Source organism: Colias philodice, chromosome 28 (assembly GCF_061535455.1).
Source record: "Colias philodice isolate Cphi_HAF_F1 chromosome 28, ilColPhil1 Martin Lab GWU primary, whole genome shotgun sequence".
In the NCBI taxonomy this organism is placed as follows: domain Eukaryota; kingdom Metazoa; phylum Arthropoda; class Insecta; order Lepidoptera; family Pieridae; genus Colias; species Colias philodice.
The window spans coordinates 1,431,847-1,456,622 of NC_143113.1; the positions used below are offsets into that span (position 1 = coordinate 1,431,847).

At 33.5% G+C, this 24,776-nt stretch overlaps 1 protein-coding gene across 5 annotated transcripts in view; it reads right to left on the reverse strand.

Annotated features, from left to right (window-relative positions):
• Nucleotides 1–2,017: 2,017 nt before the first annotated feature.
• Nucleotides 2,018–24,776, reverse strand: part of foi (solute carrier family 39 fear-of-intimacy) — a 53,461-nt gene continuing 30,702 nt past the window's right edge. For 3 of the 5 annotated variants that reach the window (XM_089712182.1, XM_089712184.1, XM_089712183.1), the window contains exons 2-8: nt 21,349–21,774; nt 20,118–20,308; nt 18,727–19,617; nt 17,532–17,668; nt 17,216–17,296; nt 15,112–15,299; nt 13,164–14,101 (exon numbers count right to left, since the gene is read on the reverse strand). In XM_089712182.1, the coding sequence (XP_089568308.1) occupies nt 13,961–14,101; nt 15,112–15,299; nt 17,216–17,296; nt 17,532–17,668; nt 18,727–19,617; nt 20,118–20,308; nt 21,349–21,738 (2,019 nt within the window). In that variant the 5' untranslated portion in view covers nt 21,739–21,774 and the 3' untranslated portion in view covers nt 13,164–13,960. Of the gene's footprint in view, nt 2,176–13,163; nt 14,102–15,111; nt 15,300–17,215; nt 17,297–17,531; nt 17,669–18,726; nt 19,618–20,117; nt 20,309–21,348; nt 21,775–24,776 lie in introns of those variants that run through there. The other 2 variants (XR_016317869.1, XM_089712185.1) reach the window with 2 other exon arrangements.

Consider the following 24,776-nt stretch of genomic DNA (forward strand, 5'->3'; position numbering starts at 1 on the left):
TTTTTTAAAGTAATAATTAAAATATTATATTTAAAAGTTAGGGATTATTAATATTATCAACTGTTTTATCTTGGGTATATTTTTGTTTAGATTTTCTAATCGTTTTTCATTTGTTATACCTACTAATTACATCAACAATCATTCACGGCTAATTACTCCCACGTTGACTACACAATTAAAAAGTTCGCATCAATTTCGGCGCAGCAAAGCGCAGAGGGCGGTCGGGCATACAATAGCACTTTTAAAATCACCTATAATTTACGATCTTCCCAAAAAAAAGACACAATATTTTGACATTTTCACCGTACCATTGAAACAGTTATTTATGTGTGTCGGTGTGTTTGTGTGTTTTTATATATTTTTTCGATACACCTGACTCGGACTGTGGGTGGTCCCAATAATTTTTACTAGTACCTATAGAAAAACAACGTATTGAGATATTCATATTTTTATTTTTATTTGATACTAGCTGCTCCGCGCGGTTTCACCCCCATGGCTCCACTCATGTTGGTCGTAGCGTGATGATATATAGCCTATAGCCTTCCTCGATAAATGAGCTATCTAACACTGAAAGAATTTTTCAAATCGGACCAGTAGTTCTCGAGATTAGCGCGTTCAAACAAACAAACAAACTCTTCAGCTTTATAATATTAGTATAGAATATAGATTAATGTGATTTTTTGGTGATAACATTTTGGTTGGTTGGTTTTAGATCTGTATAGGTAATAAATAAAACAATACTAATGCTATAATTACCGATTATATGAATTTAAATTGAATTATTTTATAAAAAATTAAAACGAAATTTCATTTATTTTAAATACCTACATAGTTATCTATTAATTACTTGAATGTTATATTATTAGAAAGATGTAGAGACTAGAGAACAACTTAATTTATCTTTAAAACTACGCAACGGATTTTGATGGGTTTTTTTTAATAGATAGAGCGATTCAAGAGGAATGTTGAAGTATATAATTTATTAGATTTTAGCATTGAGATAATATTAATATGGAGACGACACCGCCTACATCACTTATGTTCCACTCAACATACGTCATGTGACGTATGTTGAGCGGTATTTTTTAATGGTTTTAAAGTGAAACGCATCAAACATGCCTTCGTGTGTGTTACGATATTGCACAAATAAAACAAATAATACGGAAAAGTGCCAAGGAATAACTTTCATCGTTAAGTACCTAACTAGATAATAATTTTTAAAACTTAGTTAGAGCAAAAAAATGGCGCACAGATTTTGTTCGTGGTGTCTCCTCCATACGTAGTAATATTATCTCAATGGGTTTTAGACAAAGCGGGCGAAGCCGCGGGCGGAAAGCTAGGAATATAAAATACTGTCTTTCCGCCCGCGGCTTCGCCCTCTTTTTCTAAGAAAAACCCGCATAGTTCCCGTTCCCGTGGGATTTCCGGGATAAAACCTATCCTATGTCCAGTACCAACCCTAAACCAGTCCAAGTTACCCTCTATATGTGTGCAAAATTTCATTGTTATCGGTTCAGTAGTATTTGCGTGGAAGAGTAACAAACATACACGCCTACACATACCAACATCCTTCCTGACAAACTTTCCTATTTATAATATTAGTAGGATAGGATAGGATGTAGGTACCTAACAACTTAGGTACCTTACCTTTTCCTGGTCCCTATAATAAAATTTTGTTGTTCCTATATTTTACCATCAATTTAAAAATTAATATAAAAAAAAATGTTGTGTGGTTTTATGAAACCACGGTAAAAGTGAAACTGTTCGAAGGGTTCCGAACACTGTTTTGTGTAGCGCATGTCGCGTGACGGTGGGCTGCCGAGTAGGTATACCTACTCGGCAGCCGCGATACACGCGACATGCGCTACACAGACCAAAAAGTTTGAGACGATGTAATAAAAGTTTCACTTTAAAAATAAAATTTAAAGGTACCATACCTATAATGTATAGAATGCGTAAAATATTTACATCATGTGTGAAATATAATTAATTTTATGCTTTGTTACAGGTACGAAGGCGAAAGTGCATTTACATCAAACGAACATAGAGCTAGAGCAAGAGCATTCTTTCGCGATCTTTTAGTGTAAACGAAAACTTATTCAGTGTTGTTCAGTATTAGAACATTGCATAGAATCTTTTCGAACGCACTAAGAACAACGAAATAATGCTCTACGCCTGTTTACACTAAAATAATTTGACATAGTGGGGTTGGAATGAGCATGCGTTTGATGTACCTAAATGCAACACCTAAAGAACCACAGCACCGATATAGATGAAATTTGGAATTAAAATAGTCCATCTGTTAGATACATGTGTGAGACCCTTTAACTGTTAACAGTTAAGGTGGTAATCAAACATGTTTTTACTGTCACACACCTACCCTCGAAAAAGATATTACATATAATTAAAAATAGTCATGATTATTTCTTTGTGTAACATTGTAAAACTTGTAAATAGGTACTTATATTATTGAAGTGAAACTTCTTTAGGCGCGTTGAGAGTAAAATTTCAAGGTCGCGTCATGGCAATACCGTCACGTAATGGAGTAATGCGACGATTTTTATATCTTTGAATCTTGTTAAAGAAGTTTCACTTCTGACACGTGTGCTCGGCACACACGCTCTTTTTTTATTAGTTCATACATTACCTTCTTAAAAAATATTGTTATTAAAAACCTAAGTTTATTTACTGCTGCTTGGAATAAAGTCAATTTTAAGGAAAGAAATCGTGTTTTATTTTACCTACCTTATACTTAGACCTACTAATAGTACTAGGTAAATAGCATACCTACAGATAATACCTAGAACCTATAGGGCTCAACTTATAATATTCTAGATTTCTTAATATCTAATATAATATCAACACTCTAAAATAACCTACTTACTTAAATAAATTAATAATTCTTGTTTGAATTTAAACACCTGAAATCTACTTATTTCAAAATTTCTTAATAAAGCTTTTGTTTGTTTGTTTGTTTGGTTGATTGAACGCGCTTATCTCAGGAACTACTAGTCCGATTTGAAAAATTCTTTCTCTGTTACATAGCCGATTTATCGAGGAAGTCTTGTAGTCTAACACTAAGGCCAATAGAAGCGGAGCAATGCGGGTTTTACCGCGGGGCACAGCTAGTCTCTACATAGTAAATATTAAACAAAGTCGTTGTCGTTGTCTGTCCATCCCTATATTACTTATGTATGCTTTATTTTGAGGCAGTTTTTCAATACAGAGAGGTGTTTCATATAATTTGTAAAGTTTTAGATGAAGCGGGCGAAGCCGCGTGCGCAAAGCTAGTCCTCCAGCTAATATTAATGCGATAAAGTTTATAGCTGTAGTTATTAGTATGTTTATTTCTTCAAGCAAAAACTGCAGAACCGATTTCCATGAAATTTGGCTCACACATAGAGGGTGATTTGATTAACACATATTATGATGGTTATTATCTCAAAAATCATACGGGGTTTACCTATGACTACCTACGCGGGCGAAGCCGCATGCGGAAAGCTAGTTAAGACCAATAGGAGAGCAATGCGGGTAAAACCGCGTGGCACAGCTAGTTATATATAAATCACAACAGACGGTAACATGAAGCCGATAATTTCGGACATGGCGTCCATTTCATGTCTGCTAAAACTGCGGTCAGGACCGGACGACACCTGACGCCGCGCGTGGTCGCGATGACCGGCAGATGTGAATAATAACTAATATTTAATTGTATAAATAACTTCAATATCATAAATTATTGGTTTTGGTCATTGTGCAAAGAGTTTCTTGTCCACTCTAGGTACGATGTACTGCTTTCGTACCTAAATATTAAATTGTGTAGGTAATTAGGTATATATTATGTTGAAAATGAATAATTACCTACCTAATGTTCGAGTTTGTGTTGTTATATTGTGTTTAATCTTAAAACCAATATTATGAGATCAACGATGTTTTAGTTGAATCGATGGCAAAGTTTTTGAAGGATATTTATTAGGTATTTTAAAAAATTCTGTTTCATACAAATTATACTAGATGTAGCCACATAAGAAGCCTATGTGAAGGTAGGTAGGTAGGTACCTACCTAGATAATAATCATCTATAATCAAATTTCATACAAGTCCGACAAGCTGTTTACCTATGTCTGAATCTATAGCATACGGTCTACCTTTTTACCAAAGTAAAAGAATTTGTGAGAAATATGCAAAAAATGTATTTACATATAACCACGCTTGTCAGAATTCAGAATCTAGTAAAAGCTAGTAATGCTAATCACCTAAAAGTTTAACGACTAACAAAGACATGACTATAAACTATATTTGTAGGTACCAAAGTTTCATGCAGTTTCGATCAGTAATTTCTATACTAAATTGAAACACAATCATTCTAACAAATATTTGTGTTTATAAGAATCAATAAATGAGCCCTTGAAAATAACACAAGCATATTGACTCAAATTTAACGGGAATCAAACCGCAAGGCATACAATGTTGCTGCGGTCGCGAATTCGTCTTTTTCCGTATCAAATTATAAATGTGGTTATTGTAATGTATAATTTAATTTTTGTTTAAACCGCGTCTTGTTAAGTCTTGTTTGTTTGATACTTGTACAGTTGAGTTAATTTGGGTGTTATTTGTTGGTAAATGAGGATTGTTTTACAATTAATAGGTGTTTTTTATGAATTACATTATACCTACCTAGGTATGTGTTTGGATTATCAGTCTTCAGCATTTTTGTCCAATTAGCTTTGACATACTAAACTAATTAAATTATGATCAGATTGACAGAAAATAAACATTTATTTACATATTTATTAAACAGAAAATGAATTATTATGAGAAGATAAAAAATAATTGTTTTAATATTAAGTCTATAATTTAACATTTCAGTATTCAATCATACTGTTCATTACAATATAATATATTTGTTCTATTCCAAACACTGTTAATTTAAATAAATAATTATTAAATAATACACTTCAATCGAGTCTAGAGCGACATCTAGTGTTCAGTAGCTATATTATTTTAAACGAAGCTTTTTCTATATGTAACAATAGTTTCTAAAATGAACGACAGATGGCGTTAAATTTAATTATGTAACGACATCTAGTGTTCAGTAGCTGTACTACTTAAACAACACATTTTGTCACTGTAACAATAGTTTTTATTGACGTCGCTAGATGGCGCTTAAACTAATCATGACATTTTCAAGAAAAAAGTAAAAAATGATTTTATTATCTGGGGGCACGGCAGTGCCCCCGCCAAGTCGAGCAAAAAAAAAGCGGCACGGCCGTACCATCCTTTTCTCGAAGCAATTCGGGCCTTTTTCGAACCCCTATAATTCGGTTGTGGATAAAGCAAGAAACCTGAATCTTCAGTAACTAATCCGGCATTTTATAAACACGGAATATTTAAAATTTCAGTCAATTTGAACCAGTAGTTTAAGAATGACAACTTGTTAAAGTTTCTAAATTTTGTCACTCACTGACTCACCGATCATCAAAAGTCCAAGGCACTTCTAGCAGACTTAGAAGCTTCATATTTGGAATACATATAGAGTTTAGTGTCTTAATCATGGGAAAACTTAAATATTTTGTAATTTCGGTCCAGTTTTCCAAATACACCAACTGCATCAATAACTTTGTAATCCCATATAAATATATGGGATTACAAAGTTATTTATGCAGTTGGTGGTTGGTGGTGGTTATAAATTTAATAGGTGTAGATAGGTACCTACCATATGAGGCAAGGGAGGGGGTATAGGGTGGGTAAGGGTGTGTTTAGCCCATGAAACTGAACAACATTATTACTTGTAAAATGGTCGACGTAATGAAAAACACATGATTGGACATGTCTTGAAGTACGAAAATCTAATAAAACAATATATTATAATTTAAATCTGTTATATATAAATTGTTGGCGCGACTAGCCTCCTTACAGACAGACTGGCCTCTATTTTACTCTATGACTGACAAGCAAAATATACGCCAAAATGACAGAACAATGAAATGTGAATGCCTTCGAGCAGAGCTTCGAGCGAGCGGCAGCCGCACGCATACGTGCGAGCGCCCTCATGCTGTTCGGATGTGCCTCGAAACCTAACCTATAAGTTCGCGATTTTCATTTATAATTTCGATTGATAAATTACATTTATGACTAAAAGGCTTGCTCATTAGTTTACTGATATTATTTGCTTACGATTGGGATGTTGTTTGGTTAATTTTAAGGAACTTAAAATACCTTAGTCTTCAAATATAATTACTTAATAGTGTCGGTCGAAATAACGAGACCAAAGTTACGTTTAAGTATTAATTGTATTCTTACATCTTGCATATCTACCAGTACTAGTAGTCGCAATGGATTCGGAAATACTGTATGTGAATGACCATCCATGCCCACACCGGATTGTCCGTATACCTGGTGATGGTTCGTGTCTATTTCATTCATTGTCATTCTCTAAGGCTCTACAAAAAGAAGTGAGATCCCATCAAAAACATCCTGTAAAAAACCCAAGTCTCGCAGCTCAGTCTTTCTACCGTCAAAAGTTGTGAGATCCATGTAATACCAAGTCGGTTAATCTATTTAGTGTCTACTTGAAGGACCTTCTGTCTTAAGTTATTACATAAGTTATTATCATGCCAATATTAAAAATATTTAACGTTTTAAACAAATAGATCGACTTGGACATCGCATGAAAACAAAATGAATATTACAATATTATATTAGATTCTTTAGTCTCTCGCGCCTCACGCGATTGAAACTCTCGTTCCTGTTGGTCGCTGGCCCGTCGTGCTGTGTAGTGTGATACATACTAATAATCAAATCAAGCGATGTCCAAGTCGATCTATTTGTTTAAAACGTTAAATATTTTTAATATTGGCATGATAATAACTTATGTAATAACTTAAGACAGAAGGTCCTTCAAGTAGACACTAAATAGATTAACCGACTTGGTATTACATGGATCTCACAACTTTTGACGGTAGAAAGACTGAGCTGCGAGACTTGGGTTTTTTACAGGATGTTTTTGATGGGATTTTTATATTCGGGTTCTATACCTATGTCAATTGTTAAATTAACAATTTACAACTATGTACATGATAGTGAGACATTTTTATGATTTGATTACAACGCCATCTTTTGATTTTCGATTATAGCAGAGTAGAAATACTTTTCTGCCAGCCAGGACTCGACAATCTTTTTCAGATATTTGTTGAATGAAACGTATTCCAGTAATTTGAATCTCGGTATCGATTTAGACAGCAAGGATTTTTATGAATTTTAGTAAGTATTTTGTAAGTAGGGACTAATTCGACCTAGCCCCTAGGCGGTAATTAAAAATATGTTAGGACGGTTAAAAAATGCTTCTAGAATTAGTCTAAACTCTAACTGAATAAATAAATGTTTGAGTTAATTGAGATGGTTTGAGTTAGCTAGGTTTTATTTTAGAAAATAAGATAATTTGGGAAATATGTTTTGACTAGGGGCTGGAGCTTCAACTTGACGTTGAGCGTGTTCATCGCTAGCGTTCGCCCACAGAAGCACTACTACATAGTATAAAACGAAGTCGCTGTCGCTGTCTGTCCATCCCTATTATAATATATGCTTAAATCTACGCAACGGATTTTGATGAGATTTTTTTGATAGTGTTTCTTGAGGAAGGTTTTAGTACTTATATTATATGTTAAATTTTCGACAACGCGGGCGAACCACGAAAGCTAGTATATTATATAGCCTATAGCAGATCACGTATGATACTTATTGATCCAGTAGTTTAGAGATAACCTCATGCAAAAAAACACTCTTAAGCTCTTTAAATTATAGGTACTAGCTTTCCGCCCGCGACTTCGCCCGCGTTTTCAAAGAAAAACCCGCATAGTTCCTGTTCCCGTGGGATTTACGGGATGAAACCTGTGTTAATCCAAGTTACCCTCTTAATTTCATTGTAATCGATTCAGTAGTATTTGCGTGAAAGAGTAACAAAACATACACATCCATCCTCATAAACATTTATAATATGTATTAGTAGGCAGTAGGAAGTATAGATTTGCGTCAGGTATTATTTGTTTCTGTTATGACAGGGTTTCAGTAACGTAGTAGGTATCTATTTAGTAATCTGTGATTTAGGGTGCTTTTTCCACCCATAATGTGCGAGAATGTGAATGTATTCTGTGCCAATAGTACCGCTTCAAACGCTAAATGCTTCAACCTTCAAACTAAAATATGAAGCGATATGATTGTTCTTTAAGTACAAGCACATTCCTCGCTACACATCGCACATTATTGGTGAAAAGCACCCAGTTTGGTTTAAGATAAGAAAATAAAACAAAATGTACATAATCATTCATTTATTACATAATTCCTATAGTATTCGTATATCACACAGAGGAGCTTACTTACAACTACAACACATACATAATGTATTAGAAAATATTAATATTACAAAAATACAAGAATTCGAAGGACACTAATAAAATTATGACTTTCCACAAATTCGTTTTGAAGATAATATCATATAATTCTTCTTCTACACTATTAAATAATTCTTAATTACGTAATTTTAGTCAAAAAAGAAATGAAATTAACTATATATTGTAACATAATTTTCCAGTGAATGATATTTTTATGAAATTAAAGAAGTTACACATTTTTTATCTATTTGTGAAGTCCCATGTGAAGCCCCTAATACCCCACTAGGGTACACAGATGCATTATCTGTTTCACTGATCGATTTTATTTATGGACAAGTAGGTGATCAGCCGTCTGTGTCCTACCAGACCGAGACATTTTTTTTCTTCGTCTCCACCGGGAATCGAACCCAGCACCCCTCGGTTCTACGCACACGCGTCAACCACTGTACCAAGGAGGCGGTCAATTTTTTATCTATTTACTTAGATGAAAATATGTAAATACTAAATATGTATATTAATTGAATATTAAATAATTTTAAAATATCGATACAACAAAATAAATAATTAAAATATCAGGAGAGATGTTAGTATTGTGTGAATATTATTATTTTAGCAAGTAGAAAAATTTATATACAACATTTGAAATGCGTCATATTATAAAATTGTATTTCATAATAATATAATTAAGTATACTAAGTATGTACAATATAGGAAAATATTACATTATTATTAAAAAAAAAAATTAATCTAAATGCATGTCACAAACTAGTGCAAAATAACATTTATAACGGCTTAGGATTAAATAATTCTAGGATTCACAGAAACCTAGGACATTGTGTCCTAGGTTTCCTAATAGTAATTAGTACCATTTCATTTTAGGAATCATAAAACTAATTTCTTCTTAATTTCGACCGGAAAAATAAGTAACTATAGACCTATAAATTAATAGTGAATTTTATCAATATCCATCCAGCCGTTTTTGCGTGATGGTGTAACAAACATACAAACTTTCACATTGATATATTATAGAATAGTTAAGTACAGGATTTCTTATAAGGGCATTCATGCTCGTTAAATAAAATTCAATTACTTAAAATGTGATGTTTATTATTATATTTTTTTAGTTATTCAAATAAGCACCTTTCTAAGTAAAATTAAAAACTTAACGTTAACTTCCTTTTCTCCCGTAATTGCTTGATCATCATTTCAATTTAATATTCAGATACAATACAGAATTTTCCGAGATACACATTTTAAAACAGACAGACTTTCAAAATTCTAGTAATACTACTTTTATACTGTGGTTTTACTTGCGTTGTGTCATAAATAAAGTACTATGACATAAACTTATATTAGGTCTAAAGTTAGTGGTATTTTTTTAATTTTCTAGTCCATATAGTAAAAACATCTTCTTTAATGCATGTTTGTTTATTTTCCCCAAAAACAAATTAAATATAAAATTCTCGAGTTTTATTTGAAACTAAACTTCTTCGAAACGGCTTGATCAGTTTTAATGAAATTTCATAGATATACTAGCGGTCCGCCCCGGCTTCGCCCGTGGTACATATGAAAAATAGATGTTGGCCGATTCTCAGACTTACCCGATATGCACAGAAAATTTCATGAGAATCGGTCCACCCGTTTCGGAGGAGTATGCAGACTAACATTGTGACACGAGAATTTTATATATAAGATTTCATATGTTGTGCCGTGTGCCGTTAATTAATTTTTTTTTATGTACCTTAAGTGAATAAGCCACATTCCATCACACTTTGTTTGTTTTACAACTTTGTTTCAAAATCTTTCTCATTTTCAATTTATTTGTCAATGAAAATTAAACACAATAAAACTATATATTTCGTTTATTTATTTTAATCCTATTATATTTATACTTAAAACAAATGCAATAAAATAATGTGTTAAGACTTACATGTATTGGAAAAATATCCATTTATTTTTATAACCAGAGTTTAAAATTAACCAGCCGTTATGTAAAAATTAAACGACTGTTCTATTTTAAACTTTGGTTATTAACAGTAACATAGTTTTAAAATATAAATAACTGATTTTGTTACATAAACTCAAATACTGTATGTTTGTATGCACATAACTTGGAAAAGACTCAATCGTTTTTAGTGAACTTTGTAAATTTGAAAGATTGACATAATTCTTTTACAAAAAGTTACAATATGTACAAGTTACAAATATTATTACACATAGTATTCATAGAAAATTTTCCCAAAGGTTAGTACTTACATAAAAAAAAACATTTTTCAGAAGTATGAAAAAAAATAATATTCTCATTGTATGTATGAGTCTATACCAGCATAACTTCCTAAACGCCTGAACTGATTTTGATACAATTTTTATAGTGCATTAGGATAATTCTGAATGTACTTTCAAAAATTCATATTCATTCTTCAGATAACAGCGATAAAATATGAAATTAAATAGTTTTGATTCTAATAATGTTTATATTTATTACAAATACTAGCTACTTAAGAATTTTACATCCAAAATTACCCTCAAAAACACAAAAATACATTTCAATACATATTTAAGTTATGTATTAATTTTTTATTCATAACAAAATCAGCAATATTATATTTACAATTGACATATGTATGAAAAAAAACACGTGTGTCACTCGGGGACTGCCGCGCTATTGCATGCTATGCCTTCAAGCCACACCTCCGCGCCCGTCCCCGTGGGGAGCGTGAGGTTTTTTCGTTACGGAATTTCTCGATTCGGTCCCCGCGCTCAAAGCCCGCGATAGAAGCTATGCAATAGCTTAAAAACTATTTTTGGTGTTTCAATACAATTTCAAAAAATAATATAATTAAGTAGACAGAGTCAGGTGCAATATTAAGTATAACATAAAACCACTTATTTCATATACTTGAGATAGGAACTTAGTTTTTATTACAATTAAAATATGATACAAACTCAATTACTCGTATTTTGTATAATAGCGGATACATACTGACAAAATATATATTTATTTATGTATTATAACTAAAATTATTGATAAATACAGAGTGTTTTTTCTGACAGTGTCAAAATTTTCATAATTTGAAAATTTATGTACTATATTTTATAGTATGTAATTTCATAATTTTTTAAACTATTAAAAAAAAACATCCTATATAAGTATTGTCACAAGCAAATAAAACTTAAACTTAAAAATCAATAAGTGAGGGTAGATGAAGATATTATTTTTTATAACTACCCACATTTTTTGGGGGAAAAAAAATATGTTATAGATTGATTTCTAGCAATATTATAAATGCGAAAATTTGTGAGTCTGTTTGTTTGTAACACAAAAATGAGAATTGATTTTTAACATGGTTTTATAGTGATAATAAAAATATTGTTATGTATGACAATGTTTCATACTATTCAAGTAGCCAGCTTGATTAATGATATTTTTATCTAATAAAAAGGTATTTAAGTACAAATAAAATGAAATAATCACATTTAAACTCTAATCATTACGTCCAACAATCAAACACAGTAGCTACCAAACTGCTGTAACAATTTTCATGTTATGTAAAAGAGAGATAGCTCGTATTCCTTTTTTATACATAGACTTCTATTTATTTGACATAATCATACAGACATGATCGCTATTTCGTAATTTCATTAGAAACGCCCAAAATTCTATTACATTTGGATCCTCTTCAATAGGCAATGTTGGCCAAACAAATGATGGTCAATGTTTGCCGCCATTACGGCGATTACAAATAAATATCTACAATGACGGCCGATCATAGACATTTACTGCCTTACCACAAAAAACTTACAGCCGTACAAATAAAAACTTGCTTATTCAAACCTTATGCAATGCATAGATATGATAAGAATAAATAAAGAATAAGGATGTCATAATTTCTTACAAATAAATTTGGAATAAGGTCGATGTAACTATGCTCACGCCACAGCTCACGCTATGCAATAGGCGCGAAGCGGCAACGTCGCAATTCATTCACAAAATTATGAGAAACATTGAAATTGTCTACGGTTAAGCCTTGGTGCTGTCATTTTGCTGACGCTCGTTTGACTTCGTCGAATTTGTTGTGAAGTTTCATCATACGATGTTCTGTTTATTTATTTTTTAAATATTTATTGGAAATAATTTAAATATATCATCAAATATGCAAGCAAATGATAGATAACGCTATCCAATATCTGGAGAGCAGAAGATAAACCCACCTTGAGATAGAGAGTTGCCAAATAACTGGTACTCAAAACATACAACTGATGACTGACAGGCTTAGAAGATTTATATTTTCAACGAAAGTGTATATTATTGTGATAAGTTTAGAAATAAGTTTTATGTATGTATGGTTTGGCGCATGTTGTAAATAAATAAATCATTATAAATATCAAAAGGGTTTTTCATAATTTCGTATATTTTGACATTTCATACAAAATTTTCCATTTCAATGGGTACGTAATGAAATTATTAATTTGCTCAACTTTTTCTACTTCTCGTATTACTCTCATTGCTATTATCTCAAATTTAGATTGAAAATTGCTTCTAAAACTTGTAAAACACAGCACAATGTACTAAAAGATATGTTATAACTCGGTTATGTCAGACTTATACTAGGGTGGTAGCCGTAATAAGGACGGAATAGCATTAGTATGAATACTTATTACGAAGTTATACTAGGTTACATTTATTTCGTGTTTATTTGTATGATTTTTCCTTATTCTTAGTTTATTCTTTGCATAAAATGTTATAACTCGTTTATTTGTACGGCTGTTAGGGTTTAACTTTAAGCGCTCTTTAATCTGGTTTTGTCGTATTTCACATAGGCAACTATTAAAGTGACAGATCCCTGGTTTTAAGTTAGACTGTGTTTCAATTGTTTTGTGGTAAGACCATTAGTCTATCGTGATTGCCTCTACTCGCCCAACACTGCCCATTGTGAGTACCCATGACGGTGTATTTAGATCGAACGAACATAGAGCTAGAGCAAAACTATTATTAAGGGCCGATTTTTCAATGCTTGGATAAAACTTATTCATCGAATAATGTATAAAACTACCATTTTAAAAACATATTCTAATTGCCCGTATTTGACAGTTTACGTGACATTTTAAAATTATCGTGTAATACTTTATTGGACGGATAAGTTTTATCCAAGCATTGAAAAATCGGAACTTAGTGATATTTTATTGTAAACGAAAACTCATTCAGTGTTGTTCAGTATTAGAACATTGCATAGAATCTTTTCGAACGCACTAAGATCAACGAAATGCTCTACACCTGTTTACACTAAGATAATTTAACATAGGGTTAGAATGAGCATTCGCTCGTTTGATCTGAATGCAACGTTTTATTACACCAATCATTTTACACTCAAAAGCTCATCTATTAAAACATTAAATCGGAAAGTCAATACTGGACTTATTTAATAAGTATGTTCGTACATACAACTGTTTCCTTACTATGTACACGTATCACTTGCGGTCACTTACACTTTGTCACTATCACTTGCGGTCACTTACACTTTGTCATTATCACTAACACTTTGTCGTTATCACTATTATTATCACTATCACTTAGCCGAACAGGGTTTTCAGGTCGTGTTCGTACAGGGCTATAACCAGCATGATACCTATACCGGTAGCTAAGCCCATCAATTGTAGGATACATTGGCATAGCGTTCCTTCCTTGCTATGGGAGGTGCTTAGTTCTGGCATCTGGAAGTAAAAATAGTATTTTAATATCTTAATACTATTATAAAGGCGAAAGTTTGTAAGTATGGATGTATGGATGTTTGTTACTCTTTCACTTAAAAACTACTGAACCGATTACAATGAAATTTAGCACACATATAGAGGGTAACTTGGATTAACACATAGGACAGGTTTTATCCCGGAAATCCCACGGGAACGGGAACTATGCGGGTTTTCCTTTGAAAACGCGGGCGAAGCTGCGAGCGGAAATCTAGTATGAAATATTTTTGGAATTTAGGACAGATATTTAATCGTCTGATATGTAAATATAGTTTCCTAACGGTCTTACTAATAAAATGTTAGCCATTCGCTTTGCAATGGATTAGTTATTGCAATAGCCTGTCTTGTTTTTATGATTGACGTTTCATGTGAGCAAGAGCAGGACAAAGCTATGGTAGAAAATGGTAGAAATTTATCAATTGTTTAACTTTTTATTAGTAAGGCCGTAAGTGTTAATGTTTAGTAGGAAATAGCATTTTATCTGGCATATAACTATAATCTAACAGGGTTTCTCTGGCCTATGTCTATAGTGTTGATGCCGCATATAACTGTATTTATCTATTAAATTACAAAGAGATTGTATTTCGAATCGTTTTCATAAAAAAATATTAAGTTTTTCGTTCTTAATTTAAACTACCCCTTTACCCAAGTGTCAAACCATCTAAAGGCCTATTCCACTACCCCTTCAAAACACTATTTTGTGTGTGTGAGTGCAATATATAAAAACATGCCCACTGCAGCTGCGAGCAGCTTCTATACCACGAGAGAGCTTCCAAACCTAGCGACCCCTTTGACCCCACGTGACTGTAGTGACCCCTATTGAGCCGTACGACCCTTTTTGGACAGTATTTTGTAGCACACGGCCCGTTTTTAAGAGTACGGCGAGTCATAGTGTAACACATGGTTTATAGTGTTGACCATAACCCCTCGTGACCAATACGACCCCTTCCGACCCCTTTGGACCCCCAACTCACCATATCAACCAAGGCAATATATAGAAACATTCCCGCTGCAGCTGCAAACAGCCAACGCGTAGCAGATGGAGCATGTCCTGCTAACACACCGCACACCATACCAGCAAGGCATAGTGCTGAAGACAGTATGTTGTAACACACGGCCCGTTTTACGGACATGCCCGCTTTTAGGAGTACCGCGAAGTCGCCTGGAATTTGATAAATGTGTGTTATAAACAGGTAAAAGTATAGATTGGTCGCGGAAGAATTCCAACCAATACCCGCGGCCCCATCATTAAAGCGGCTCGATGGAACACAGTGGGGTCGGTAAGAATCCGATATAGCCCACGGCTCCTTCCCCGGGGGCCGTGGGTATCTTTGGAAGATTTCCCCACTATAAAAAAAAGGTAAAAGTATAGATTAAGGGTGGTTTTCCACCAATAGCGAGAAATGTGCTTGTAAATGCAATGTGAAAAAGCACCCTAAATATAAATAAATAAATATTTCTGGTCAATTTTCACACACGGCACGATCTGATCTAAGCTTTCGCTTGTGTTATGGAAATCAGATGGCTGATAAACATACATATATAATTTTAAATAAATACTTATATAGATATGTAACACCCAGACACAGAGCAAACATCTATGTTCATCACACAAATATTTGCCCCGGGTGGGAATCGAACCCACGACCTCTGGCTTGGAAGGCAGGGCCACTACAAAACAAGCCAACCGGTCAGTCAAGAAGATAATATGTATGGATGTATTACAAGTGTATTTTTTGGGGTAAATCTATAAATGTACTTATACAAATATACAGGAAGGAAATTTTCTATGTGCCCTAGAGAGAAAGTACTTAAAATACTTTTCAATAATTCCATATAATTTTGTTCACTTTTTGGGTATGTCCACGGAAGAAAGGACTTCGAATTTGATATGTGACTGTGTATTATAATTTTGCCTTATCGACGTAATATCAATTATTTGGTACTAGCGGTCCGCCACGGCTTTGACCGTGGTATACATTTACGTTTTCTCTCCATAAGAACCATCCTCGTACTTCAAGGAATATAATAAAAAAATAATTATCGAAATCGGTCCACCCGTTCACGCGTGATGCCGTGATATATTATATATATGGATACAGATTAGAATGAAATTTATTATGGTATTAGAAAGATTATGGTATTATTACATCGTAAAACTGTGACGTCACCAATTTTCACTTTACACATACAAACGGGGCTAATATAAACTTTAAATAAGAGGGAATTTAATACCTAACGGCTTTGAGTTAGAAAGCCTGTACTTAGTAGAATTAGACGGAAAGTAGGTTACACTGTTATATCTATCGTCTGGGTCAGACGGTAAAATAAACATTTTAAACTATTATTATTGAGCATTCGTATGCAATTTCTAAACGTTTAAAAAATTATATAATCTATGAAAGTAACGATGATGACATTTGTATAGTCTGTGTGTTTTAAAATAACATTATAAATACAAAAAAAGTACAAATATACGATAAAATAAATCTTTTTATTTGAATAACTTATTAATTATGAACATTAATGATTAAGCTTTAATCGACGGTCGAATTGCGACCAACTCACTTTAAGTGATGAGTCAGTTACACGATTAAAGTTGAATTTCGACTTTAGATGAATTAAAGTTAGGTCGAATTTTGACCAACTAACTTTAAGTAATAACTAATAAGTGAAACTTGAAATAGGTCGAATTTGAATGACACAATATTATAAGGTCGAGTTAAGTCAAATTTCGACCATTCTCTATTATCTCGATTAAATTGGCGAATGACACGAGCAGGAATAATGTCAAATTTGGACCATATATTATTGACTAATGTCGCCAATTAGAGTGAAATCGAATTTAGACAAACTCACTTTAAATGAGAAGTTGTAAAGTGAGTTGGTCAAAATTCGAACAATTATACAAGTTTAAGTGAGTTGGTCAAATGACCTGGTTTTGTCTTTCACCTAACACAATTTCGACTAACTCATTTTAAGTGATAATTGAGATCAGGTATAAAGTGAGTTGATCAAAATTCGACCAATTGTACGAGTTAAAGTGAGTTGGTCAAATTAAGTGGCCAAGTTACTCACCCAACTCATGCGGCAACTCGTGGCATAATACTGCAATGGCTGTTGAAAAACCACCGGCGATGTTCGATGCGAATGCAGCGCCTGAAATTGTTATAATAATCATTTTAAAATCATCGTCTAAAATCACTACGTGCGTAGTAGTATAAAACAAAGTAGCTGTTGTGTAAACCAAATATTTAAACATACACATAGACGGAAAGATAGCGATCTGTGCGCCTCTGTGTATGTTTAAAACTTTTAAATTACGCAACGGATTTTGTGTGTGTGTGTGTGTGTGTGTGTGTATGTGTAAATGCTAAACACTACAGTGACTCACCGATCGCCATGCCGTCGGTGAAGTTGTGCAGCCCATCGCCCATGATCACCATCCACGCGACGGACGACATCGAAGATGGCGGCGCGTGCACGTGGCCGTGCGCGTGCGAGTGACCGTGATGGGCGCGAGAGTGCTCCCTATACGAGCGAGTTATTTATTATATTATTACTTCACTACATAGTATAAACTATAAAACAAAGTCGCTTTCTCTGTCCCTATGTCCCTTTGTATGCTCAAATTTTTAAAACTACGCAACGGATTTTGATGCGGTTTTTTTTTAATAGTTTTAACCTATTCTTAAAATTTATTTTAATATAAAAGTAATTGAAATTTTTGATATCTTTTAAATTACCAGACAAATATTTATATAATTGGATGAATGTGTCAAGTACAATTTCTATCTTTAAATAAATAATTATCTATGCACATATAATAACTTATTTTAAATGCATTTAAATTTAACCCTGAAACACATTTTACAATAAAAGAGTTACATCATTGTTATCTTATTAATTATAATAATATTTCATATTATCATCGTACCCAAAACCTATTAAAAATATTCTTAACTGTCAAGTGTTGCTAACGGAATTTAGGTAACCTAACTTGACTAAAATAATCAGTTAAACTAATTGATATAAAATTAAAATAATAGACACAATCACGCTCAAAAATTGTCCAGAGCCAAACTCTGCCTATGTATGTATTGGGCAGAGTTTTCTAATTAGCGATACAATAGACTTTGAACATTACTGTCACGCAATAAGGTGTTAATTTTAATGAATGTTTTATACAACGCCGCTCGGACATTCTTTGACGACCTATTAATATAATTTAGGATGGGTCTAGTTGTTTATAATGCCTCAATGATTTTTACACAAAGCCATACACACGCTTTTATTTGTCATTTACTCTATATCTTAACTATGTAACTTGTCTATAATCTAATCTACAAATTTTTGAAGTGAAACTTCTTTATCGGGGTTGGAAAAAAATTTAGTGCAACATTTTTTCGTTACGCGTGACATTTTTCCGTTACGCGCCATCTTGTTCTTATCCCTACCATGCGTGATTCGACGTATTTCTGTCAAGTTGCATATAGTAAATTATTTTTTGAAAAATAAGGTCTTAAAGAAGTTTTACTTCTTACGTGTGTACACTAGTACACGCACACATTTTTATTATAATCACTCACCTCAAAATAACAGTATAACTGTCACCATCCTTCAAATCCTTAACATCATCCTTATGTTTAATATTGTTCATTTCAACAACGGCTGGTGCCTCTCCCTTTAACAGCCAATCTTTAGCTGTAGGCTCATTTTCTTTCCCCTCAGGATTCAATGCATTCGACGACACTACACTAACACTATTATTATGTTTATTATTCGCTTTCGGGCTTGGTGGAACACCATCTCGCATATGATGTTCATCATGTGTGTCTGTATCGATTTCATCGTAACAATATGGATATTCTGAGTACTTGTGTTTACACGTTTTCGTTGTTGGATCACCCTTTTCGTCACGCTTGAAGATTTTCATTAGGGAATTTGAGGTGGAGTTTGATATTGGCGCTTTAGAGCCTCCCGAACAACCTCCGACAGTTTCGTCTTTAAGCACCCTGACTCTTGAAGGCAGTTTGTCTTCTTCGAGCTTTTGGCGCCTCTTTCTCCACTCTACGACCACTGTGAGGCCTTTTTCCGTGAAATAGAAGAATACTACGCCCAGCATGGCGGCCAGGCCTTTCCACATGCCATCGTCATGTGACGCTCTGACTTCTATGGCATTTTCTGAATGATCATGTTCCATGGGACTCATGGCGTGTGGCATTAAATGCAACAAGGCATCCCCACAAAGTGTGCCTACAGCTAGAGCTACTAAGAACTGTAGTATGTGATTATAATACGTCTTATGCATGATTGGTATCACAGCTACACCCAATAGCCCGCAAGCGCTGATCGCGCTTATACTTAAAGAAGAATATAACCACACGTGAAACATATTCTTTGAATATGCATTCTCCTTTTCTTTGTGTCGTACGTCTAATCGATTTGATGGGAAGTTCATTTCTTTTAAACAACCGTCCCTGAAAGTGAAATTTATTTTGTAGTTCCGATAAAAATGGTACTTACTGAAATTGGTATTTACTGAAATTGAATAATAAAGAATTGAGTTGTTCATTCTTTAGTTTGACGACGCGGTTGGCGCAGTGGTAAAGTAACTGCCTATTGAGCCGACGGTCCCGGGTTTGAACCCCGGTCAGGGCAAATATTTGTGTGATGAACTCAATTATTTGTTCTTGGGTCTGGGTGTTATTATCTATATATGTATTTATTAAATATTATATTTATCGTCGCCTAGTACCCACAACACAAGCCTTAATTGAGCTTACTGTGGGACTAGGTCGATTTGTGTAAAAAAAAAATCAAAAAATATTCACAGAATCAGATCTTAGACGAATAGCCTTTTCCATTATGAAAGGAAGTTATAAAGCCTAGAATTCTGAATATTATAAATCATCTAGATCCTATACAAAAAAATTAATCTTGATCTTTTTCTTTTTCTTTAAACTAAACAAAAACTCACCTCTCTATAGAACTATTGGCAAGTTTCTGATACAATAGGATAGGGCATATCGCCATCAACGCGTCTTCCGATATGAGATTCTCAGCCTCGTGGTCATCGACCGCGTGGTCACTGTGACCGTGCTCGTGGTCGTGGTCGTGAGGTTTTAACCTCGTGTTGACCGTTGTGATTAGTTCTGAACTGCTTACACACTGTGAAAAGAGGAAGATATACAGTTTCTATGTAGCATTTTCTTTGCCAATATCTATATGATGTCTATATGGCGTGGGTAAAGAAAATGATACTAAAACTAAGCAGAAAAAATATTGGAAATCTTTGCCACACTAACTGTGGTCTAGCACAGATTACTGTTAGTCTTGCAAAGATTTCCAATATTTTTCATGGAGACCGCTCCATTCCTGACACGTTTTTAAATGAGAGCTGAATATCTTCAATAATACTGTTTTTAATACCTAGTTTAAGCTAGTGAAGAACCATCTGGTCAACCATAAGATAGAATTAAACATCGTTAGTTATTGATCTTGGTAAATTTAATATGAATTTTTAACCAATTCATACATGTTTTAAGCATGATGAACAGCATAATATTCAACAGATTACTACATTAACTATGTCATTCTAAAGTCAACCAGCGATTAAAAACCAACAGGATATTGAAAATCGACACTTAAAAAAAGCAACCAACACAAAAACGATTATCAAAACGTGTGATGTAATTAAAAAGAAATTTATTAACACATCACACCTACTGCTTAATCACTGAGTTAATTTAGTTTATCAGCCGCTTAAACTTTCGTCACGTGAGAGAAAAAATTCTTTTAAAGTACATAATTTCCTTTTCCATTTAAATTAGAGAACATTTTTATGTATACAGCTGATGTCTATTGTCTATATCTATTGCTCTTTTTTTGCTTCTAACGTTATCTAGTAAGTCTGAATAAACGTGCCAAAAACATTACTATCTGCTAAAACCGGCTACTCACCTACCTGCAACAGGGGCAATATTAGAATAATCTCGGTTGCACGGCGGTCGGAGCAATTTCAGTTGTTCTCTATATTGCCCCTGCTTGCCTATACACATCACAATTAAGGAGCCAATTAAGGGTCTAATTCCAATATTACGCCTGCTGCAGGTACTTGAGTAGCCAGTTTTTAGTTTAAGCGGCTTCACCAGCTACTTTTCTGCTATCCAACCAACTGCTTTCCTACCAACAAACAAAAATCCACTTACACTAACTTCATCATCCTTCACGCTCTGTCCATAATATATATAATCCTTATTCTCAATCTTGTGTACACCCCCCTCGACCAATTTGTGTAGATCCAACCCTCTGAGCATCTTATTGAAGCCAGTTAGATTCATCGTCATGGACCCAGCGTCACCATACAGCCTAAAGATCTGCTCTATATATGCTGCTGGGTTCACGTTCCTGACTTCACGTTTGTGCCTCAACTTTTGGTGTCTCTTCGTTTGTATCTTCTCCAGGTTATACGTTGGTATCACGTCCATGTCTATGGAGGGTGTGTATGTGTGCAGGCTGTGTGTGTCGACATGCGATGCGCATGTGTGCGCCGCGCAAAGCAGACAGAACATGCATACTGTGACCAGGTGACGCGCCATGTTGTGTCACGAACTCTTGGTCATATCTTACAGGATCTGTGGACAAAGGAGTGAAATCATTAATACATCAGAAGTCTTTAATTCAAAAATGTAACCCTAAATTTTTTACTAAGCGCAAATATGGAGATCAGCTGAACCGATTTCGTTAATTACGATATGAATACGAGGATGGTTCTTATGAAGATAAAACGGAAACATTTACCACGGGCGAAGCCGGACCGCTAGCTATAGATAAAACTATTGAGTGTACACCAAAGAAAATATCAGAGAAGAAAACAGCACACATGAATATTGTACAAAAGGCTGTCTTATCACTAGCAAGTGATCCTTACTCGACAATCTGTGGTATTGGAAATACTGGAAGAATATATTTTTGGTGGCTATCGAGGAGTTTATCAAGATTCTTAAAGTACTTTTCATTAGATCTTGCAATAGGCAATGCTTATCTCACAGGAAAAAAAAATGAAATAGTAATTTCATTTTAAGATGGTCGTAGGTTTTATCACACGAATATGGTATGGCACAGAAAAATTACGATTTGAATGAAAGTTTATGATGAAAAAAGTGACCACCACGTCAACTTATATTACAAGGGAATATTTTAAATCTGTCTTTTTTCGATCATAGATAGTTTCAGTCTGGTAAGTATTTTAACATTCACTGATATATATAAGTCAAAATAATGTCAAGCAAAGTTAAACAATGCACAAAAGAATTAATTAACAAACGATATCGACGCAAAAAAATAATGCAAATGAAACAAAAAAACGATTATCATACAAGTGATGTAATTGAAAAAGGAAAACTATCACATTATATCAAAAAGTCATGTGAATATTAAATTGAATATTAAAAAAGAGCAGTAAATAAAAAACTTATTGAGAATTCTATTTGGATATAGGTATTAGGTACCAAAGAAATGAAGTCCAAGATGCCTAATTTTGATCTTGGATTCCTAAATTTGATGCCTAAATTTGACAAAATTTAAATAGCTTGAAACCACAACCTGGACAAAAATATTTTGTGTGTATTCTATCCCTTTACTTTTCATCAAAGATGAATTTAGAAGGGTAGACGTTTGAAAATAAAAGTCTAGAGAAGAACTTATTCAATCTTAAATTTTTCAAAATTCACAAAAATCTACGTATTGTAGTCTGTAGAGCATTAACGATTGATTCCTTAAGAAATCAGGAAATACGGAATTAGTTAGTAGTAGGTAATATATATAAGACCGTAATTTAGGCCTTCAACTCTACTTAAAGACGATACAGATTTTTTAATTTTATTACATATTATAATTTTATTTCGTATTATAATTTTTGACTACTTAAATTTTTTTTTTTTCAGAAAATTATACACTATTCTTCTAAATATACCCCAGCTGTGCCATCTCTCTTAATTTATCCATTGCGTAAAACACTCACAAAAATAATTAAATTGTCGTAAGTACTGATAATTAATTTTCCGATCACGTGTGATGCCTTCGGTGGTTCACTATCGACTGACACCGCTCAAGCTAAATGTTCATAGACATTTAAATCGAACATAGATTAGATATATGCCTTCTGTATGGTACACAAAAAAACATGCGCAGGCGCAGCATTATCACGGTTAATTGTATCAATGGGTGTATTCAATGCTTTTTAGGTTTCTAGACATTTTTATTTATCTGCACTTTGATCGTCTACAGGTTTTTTGGTTTGTAGATATGCCTTACGTCCAAGACCACAGTTCGATATAAAGAAGCAAATTTTTACGACTTGGCATTAGAATTTTCGATGTTTTATACGTTATGATTATTCATCATAGTGATTATGTATATTTGACTATTATATTATGTCCCCACTGCGGAATACATTCCTAAGAGAATTTAGGCCATATTCCACTACTTTGGCCAAACTCTAGGGCATGCCAGGTTTCAAGCGGTGTATTTAATTATTTGCTCCTCTAATTTCAAACCCCTGACTTTGATTTGGAGATCCCTATCACTCAAACACCACTGCTACCAAATCAATGTATATGGTATGTGTATAGGGCATAACAATAGAATGAATAAAAGCAGACGCGGCAAAATTTTATTCAAGCAACTACGTATTTATTTAGATTAGTCAATACATTAGCTGATAACATTCTAATCGAAGACTTTTTTTGTAGTAGTGAAAATGATTCAGGTTTTTTCTTTTAGTTGACGTATTTTCTTTATTTTCTAGTATGTACATAACCGTTTTGCAGTTTACTATTTATTATTTTTAGCACAATTCTATTGCTTATTGATAATATGTTTTTATAGCCATTTAAAGGTTTCCTTCCTCCCGTATTAAATAGCAAAAAAAGCTTTCCGAGTATTGTATCTATTAGTTTTGAAGTTTGTTATTGTTTTGTTAGTTTTTGTCTGTTTCTGTGTGCTACTCACACGGTTTGAATATAAACTCACATGAATTTGATATTTTTGGTTTTATTATATGTAGAAAGAATACAGAAAATTCGATCACGGTGTGTCGCTTAGACACATAAAACTGAAAGAATATAAAAAATTCGATCGCTCTGGGGAGTCAAGAGTGGCCGAGTTGGTTAGGCATCCGCCCCGGATTGGCGTGAAAGGAAGCGGGAATGGAACCCCGCCACGTCATCGATTTTTTTCTATTCTTTCTAAATTTATATTTATACACTCACATTTGAAACCGCCAATGTCCGCCAATATAGAAACTAAAGGGGCCCTTATTACCTTATCAATAAAATATAATTTAACAAATAATAACAATTTACTGTCCTCCCAATTTTACCTCTAGTTAGTTTGTCAGTCGCGGAACGAAACAAGATTCGTTCCACTTAGGTCTAGGCTATTGTTCTTTATTTAATATAATTATAAATAATAAATATATTCCGCAATTTGCATACACAAATACAATTTTCACACAATAACAATACCGAAGTGTTGTTTTCATTACACGGTCTGATGACTACTATTTAGTATTGTACGATAAATTTTATACTTAAAAATAAAAAATCATGTTTATTTATAAATCATTAAAGTTTTG